Genomic DNA, 1,216 nt, shown 5'->3' on the forward strand with positions numbered 1-1,216 from the left:
ATATACACACACACACACACACACACACACACACACACACCTTTTCTTTTTTCTTCTTTCAAGATGGAGTCTCACTCTGTTGCCCAGGCTAGAGTGCAGTGGCACAATCTTGGCTCAATGCAACCTCCACCTCCTGGGTTTCAAGTGATTCTCTCATCTCAGCCTCCTGAGTAGCTGGGATTACAAGCACATACCACCACATCTGGCTAACTTTTGTATTTTCAGTAGAGACAAGGTTTCGCCATGTTGGCCAGGTTGGCCTCAAACTCCTGACCTCAAGTGATCCACCTGCCTCGGCCTCTCAAAGTGCTGAGATTACAGGCATGAGCCACCGTGTCCGGCCTTCTTATCTTTTCTTTACAAGTCACCAGAAGCTCTACAAATAATATTGTATTCCTTAATTCTGTTGTTCTTGACAAGTAAGATAGGTAAAACCCATTTTAGAAGGTTAAATAGTTGATTCAAGGACACAATGAGGTAACAACAGAAAGGAACAGAGACGGGGAACTTGAAAACGTAACAATCCTAAACATTTTCTCTTCCCTCCCATCTATAGCTTGCCACAGAGCCTAACTGAAGGTGGACACTCTTTTCAACAGTCACATATACCTTTCTTTCAGACGTAACTCATCGTTCATTTTCGTCAGCTGAGAAGAGTTATCTCCTGACATCTTCATTATTTCTGCAATGTCATTTTCCAGTTTTTCCTTCGCCTTTATCAGCTGCTCTTCTCTCTCATCTTTCTCTCTAAATTTTGCCTCCATCTCTAAATATATACAGAAAAAAAGAATAGCACGGCTGTGTTATAATCAACAAAAACTGACTGAGTATATCCTTGCTCTTGTAATATTTTCACATAGCAATCCTTGTCCTCATAAAAATCACATTCTAATAAAGAAGGCAGACAATAAGCAAGATAAAGAAAATAAATTGGTCAGGCGCGGTGGCTCACGCCTGTAATCCCAGCACTTTGGGAGGCCGAGGCGGGCAGATCACAAGGTTAGGAGATCAAGACCATCCTGGCTAACATGGTGAAACCACATCTCTACTAAAAATACAAGAAATTAGCCAGGCGTGGTGGCGGGTGCCTGTAGTCCCAGCTACTCGGGAGATTGAGGCAAGAGAATGGTGTGAACCCGGGAGGCGGAGCTTGCAGTGAGCCGAGATCGCGCCACTGCACTCCAGCCTGGGTGACAGAGCGAGACTCCGTCTGAAA

General features: G+C 44.3%; 1 protein-coding gene across 1 annotated transcript in view; it reads right to left on the bottom strand.

The window, feature by feature from the left end:
- The window catches only part of CLIP1 (CAP-GLY domain containing linker protein 1), a 148,540-nt gene that overhangs the window by 67,782 nt on the left and 79,542 nt on the right, over nucleotides 1-1,216 (bottom strand). Inside the window, exon 14 of the mRNA XM_011964502.1 lies at nucleotides 610-766. Within this exon, the coding sequence (XP_011819892.1) occupies nucleotides 610-766 (157 nt within the window). The remainder of the gene's footprint in view (nucleotides 1-609; nucleotides 767-1,216) is intronic.

This window comes from Mandrillus leucophaeus, unplaced genomic scaffold, assembly GCF_000951045.1.
Source record: "Mandrillus leucophaeus isolate KB7577 unplaced genomic scaffold, Mleu.le_1.0 Scaffold7, whole genome shotgun sequence".
Lineage (NCBI taxonomy): Eukaryota > Metazoa > Chordata > Mammalia > Primates > Cercopithecidae > Mandrillus > Mandrillus leucophaeus.